At 50.2% G+C, this 4,623-nt stretch overlaps 1 protein-coding gene across 1 annotated transcript in view; it reads right to left on the minus strand.

Annotated features, from left to right (window-relative positions):
* LOC107296834 (MARVEL domain-containing protein 2-like) overlaps nucleotides 1-4,623 on the minus strand; it is a gene marked incomplete at its 3' end in the record, with an annotated part of 17,052 nt that overhangs the window by 676 nt on the left and 11,753 nt on the right. Inside the window, exons 3-4 of the mRNA XM_015826187.1 lie at nucleotides 4,030-4,214; nucleotides 2,273-2,444 (exon numbers count right to left, since the gene is read on the minus strand). Of these exons, the coding sequence (XP_015681673.1) occupies nucleotides 2,273-2,444; nucleotides 4,030-4,214 (357 nt within the window). The remainder of the gene's footprint in view (nucleotides 1-2,272; nucleotides 2,445-4,029; nucleotides 4,215-4,623) is intronic.

A 4,623-nucleotide genomic window follows, 5' to 3' on the forward strand; every position in this document is an offset into this window, starting at 1 on the left:
CCCCCCCCCCCCCCCGTGAAGAAAAGAGCTGAATTTCCTGCCAGGAGGGGGGAGTGAATGTGTTGAGTGCCATCACAAATCACAACTACACAACTCCCTGTAGGTGCTCAGTCCCCGCCCCACAGAGGACCCCCCCTCCCTCAGGGCATGGCCAGGAATCCATCTTCCTCTCATTGTTGCTTTCTGAATTTAATCCTTTTTTGGAGGGGTAATTTTATTTGGGCTTCTGACCCCCCACCCCATCTGGGAGAGTCCCTCAAGTTCAAAGCCTATTGACCCACTTTTGACCCACAAAAACCATTTGGGGGGAAAACCCTGAAGTTGGCTGGGCAAGAATTGGTACATTCCTCTCTGACTCTCTCTGCCGAATTAATTTTGCCCCGATGGATGAAGTGGCTTGGATGAGCAACGAAAAGGTCTCAGATTCACCAAGTTTGGTCCAGTTGCCCTGATTCAACCTTTGGACACCTTTGGCCTGGACCCTTCATTGACCTAGTCAGACCAGGCGAAGGGATTGGCTGCTTTTCAAGCGTGAGTGGCTGCCGTAGGCACGGAGCGTGCTGAATTCTGCACGTTAGAAGATGGTCCTGGTCCGTATTTGGAAAAGCTCTTTGGAAAACATGGGATCTACTTTAGCATTTATGATTTACTGAGCCTCTCCTTTTTTTTATAACTTAAATAAAGTTTGGTGTTCTTTACTCCACTGGACTAAGGCTCCTATGTCACTCTTCCATGAGATCGCTAGCACAGAGGTCCCCAACCTTGGCAACTTTAAGACTTGTGGACTTCAACTCCCAGAATTCCTCAGCCAGCCAAGCTGGCTGAGGAATTCTGGGAGTTGAAGTCCACAAGTCTTAAAGTTGCCCATGTTGGGGACCCCTGCTTTCCCGAATAACAGAGTTGGGAGGGACCTTGGAAGTTTTCAACCGTCTGCTCAAGCAGGAGACCCTACACTATTCTGGACAAATGGCTGTCCAGTCTCCTCTTAAAAACCTCCAGTGTTGCAGCACCCATAACTTCTGGTGGCAAGTTGTTCCACTGGTTAATTGTTTTAACTGTCAGGAAGTTTCTCCTTAGTTCCAGGTTGCTTCTCTCCTTGATCAGTTTCCACCCGTTGCTTCTTGTCCTGCTTTATTTAGGCGCTTTGGAGGATAGCTTGACTCCCTCTTCTTTGGGGCAACCACTGAGATACTGGAAGACTGCTATCATGTCCCCCCCTCGTCCTTCTCTGCATTAAACTAGACAGACCCAATTCCAGCAGCCTTTCCTTATACGTTTTAGCCTCCAGTCCCCTGATCATCTTTGCTGCTCTTCTCTGCACTCTTTTTAGAGTCTCAACATCTTTTTTACATCCTGGTGACCAAAACTGGATGCAGTATTCCAAGTGTGGCCTTATGAGCTGCTGAATTTTGGAAAACCTCTGGTAGCATTAGACAGAAGCAGTTTTTCAGCAATAGGGAGGAGCACCTGGGTCCCACCTGCCCTCTGATGGGCTTTGTGATACTTCGAGGTCCCTGTCTCCTGTCCTCAGGGCTACTCATTGGGGATTCTCCTTACCTGCTCTCACCCTGGAAGGTTGGCTGGGAGCCCAGGAAGTGCCACAAACCCACTCAGAGAGGCCGGGAACACCCACGCCCCGTTGCCGAGAACACATCGGTGAAGTCACCGGAGCCCAGGTTTTCGGCCTGCCTTATTTGGCAGCATAATGGTGGGAGGGGCACCTCTGCCCCCTTCTTCGGGACGCTGGGAAGGGAATAACCCCCAGTCGCCCAGGGATGGGTGTCTCCCACCCATTGTTGCCCTTTTTCACAACCAACAACATAGAAGCTAGAATAACAGAGTTGGAAGGGGCCTTGGAGGTCTTCTAGTCCAACCCCCTGCTCAGGAAAGACAGTGTAGAGAAAATTGCTGTGCTTCCCAACAGTGTAGGGGGAATAGATACTGGAACGCTGCTATCCTGTCCCCCCTCGTCCTTCTCTGCATTAAACTAGACATTCCCAATTCCAGCAACCGTTCCTTATATGCTTTAGCCTCCAGTCCCCTAATCATCTTTGTTGCTCTTCTCTGCACTCTTTCTAGAGTTTCAACATCTTTTTTTCACATCGTGGTGACCAAACCTGGCCCATATTTCGAGCAGCTCAGCATATACAGACTTGCATTTTAGGGAGACCTTTATTTGCCCTATCCTGAAGCACCAGGAAATTGCTCCTAATGTCCTATAATTATTTAGAGGAGGGTCCTAATTGTCTCGCGGATACGTGCAAAGTCTGACCTCTCTGTTCTGCAGCTGGGCTGGCAATCTGGACATCAGGATCTCCAGCTCTTTAAATCTCTGCCTCGTGGCCTGGATTTCGCGGAAGAGCGCCTGGTACTCCAGGTATTGGTCCTTGAAGATGGCCTTGTACTTCTCGCGCTCGGTCGGACTCCCAATGGCCGGGTACCTCCTGTCCAGAGGAGAGAAAGGAAAGGGTCAACGTGAAAGCAGACCCTGCTTTTGGGGAGACTAATTCCATTTCTGCAGTTAACCCATCTGAATCTCAGAGAGTTCCAGGGCTGGGAGGGGGGCATCTGAGACCCCCCCAGAGAGATTGACCCTGCAGTTCCCTGGAGGGGGGGCTGGCTGCAAGCAGAAGTAGCGAGGTCCAGCCAGTGGGGAGCTGTAGAAAAGGCTGGAATTGGGCAGAGAGTCCAGCCTGGCTGGCATAGATTCTGGAGGTGGGCACCCTGCCCACACAGCCTCCTTCCTTCCAGGGCACCTTGAAATATCTCCCACCCCCACTCAATTCCAGAGGACATTAAGCCCTGGGGGCTTCCCTGGCAGACTCCGGAGGGAAGGGAGGGTTTAAAAAAATCTTTTGATACCCTCCGGTGGACGTAGCATCCTGAATCACCACCGGCCAATGGCTTCTGAGTGTGATTTGCAGGGGTCTCCAACCTTGGCAACTGTAAGACTTGTGGACTTCAACTCCCAGAATCCCCCAGCCAGCATGGAGAAAGTTGCCAAGGCTGGATGCCCCCGTCTTGGGCCAGAGTGTTTTTGATACTTGCATCAAATCAGAATAGTAGTAATAATAATAATAATAATAATAATAATAATAATAATAATAATAATAATAATAATAATAATAATAATAATAATAATAATAATAAAAAAGTTGGAAGGGACCTTGGAGGTCATCTAGTCCAACCCCCTGCTGAGGCAGGAAACCCTATACCATTTTGGACAAAGGGCTGTCCAGTCTCTTCTTAAAAACTTCCAGTGTTGGAGCATTCACCGCTCCTGGAGGCAGGTAGTTCCACTGGTTAATTGTTCTACCATGTCAGGAAGTTTCTCCTTAGTTCTAGGTTGCTTCTCTCCTTGGTGAGTTTCCATCCGTTGCTTCTTGTCCTGCCTTCAGGCGCCTTGGAGAATAGCTTGACTCCCTCTTCTTTGGGGCAGCCCCTGAGATACTGGAAGATTGCTATCATGTCCCCCCTCGTCCTTCTCTTCGTTAAACTAGACATCCCCAATTCCAGCAACCGTTCCTTATATGTTTTAGCCTCCAGTCCCCTAATCATCTTTGTTGCTCTTCTCTGTACTCTTTCTAGAGTCTCAACCTCTTTTTTACATCGTGGTGACCAAAACTGGATGCCGTATTCCAAGTGTGGCCTTACCAAGGCCTTGTAAAGTGGTATTAACCCTTCACGTGATCTTGATTCTCTCCCTCTGTTCATGCAGCCCAGCACTGTGTTGGCCTTTTTGGCAGCTGCAACACCCATCTGGCTCCTATTTAAATGATTGTCCACTAGGACTCCGAGGTCCCTCTCACAGTTGCTTCTATTGAGCAAGGTACCCCCTATCCCATACCTGTACATTTAGTTTTTCTTGCCTAAATGTAGAACCTTACTTTCCCCCTTAATTAACTTGCACTGCTCCAGAATTTAAAATATTTTTCCTCTTTGGCTTATAACCGTGAAAAAAGCAGCTGAAATGAACAAAAGTTAGGGCAAACCCCAAACTCTCTCTCCCTCTCTCTCTCCGGTACTTACACAATATAATCGGGGATGATAAGCGGGTCGGGGTTATGGCCCACCGGGATGGCCCCGTCCAGCACCTCGGGGCCTCCTTCCTCCGAGAACATGACGCGCCTGGAGACCCGGCCGGCTGGACGCCCCGTGCCCAGAGGGATCCTCCGGTGCTCAGGGGAACCGCCTTGCAGGAGAACCGGCTTCGGCTGGGGGGGGGGGACAAAGAGATGGGGGGAGGGCAGGTCCCAATATGCCCTCCTTATCAGGAGGACATGACCCCTGCAGCCTTCTTAGCCCCAATCCTTTGCACCCAAGGTCAGATTCGCAACCGAGGGTGCCTGTCTGTTCACGGGGAAAGGGGGGGAAGTCCCCAGTTCCGGGCAACAGGCGACCTGGGGGGGGGGCTCCCTGATTGCACTGGATACACTGGGAATTGTTTGAATTGAACCAAATACTTTATTTGGCCTAGTGTGGTTAAACACACAAGAAATTTATCTCCAGGACAGAAGCTTTCAGTGAGAAGAAGGAGAAGGAGAAGGGGAAGGAGAAAGAGAAGGAAGAGGAGGAGGAGGAGAAGGAGGAGGAGGAGGAGGAGGAGGAGGAGGAGGAGGAGGA

Source organism: Protobothrops mucrosquamatus, unplaced genomic scaffold (genome assembly GCF_001527695.2).
Source record: "Protobothrops mucrosquamatus isolate PMUCROS unplaced genomic scaffold, P.Mucros_1.0 scaffold2998, whole genome shotgun sequence".
Taxonomy (NCBI): Eukaryota; Metazoa; Chordata; class Lepidosauria; order Squamata; family Viperidae; genus Protobothrops; species Protobothrops mucrosquamatus.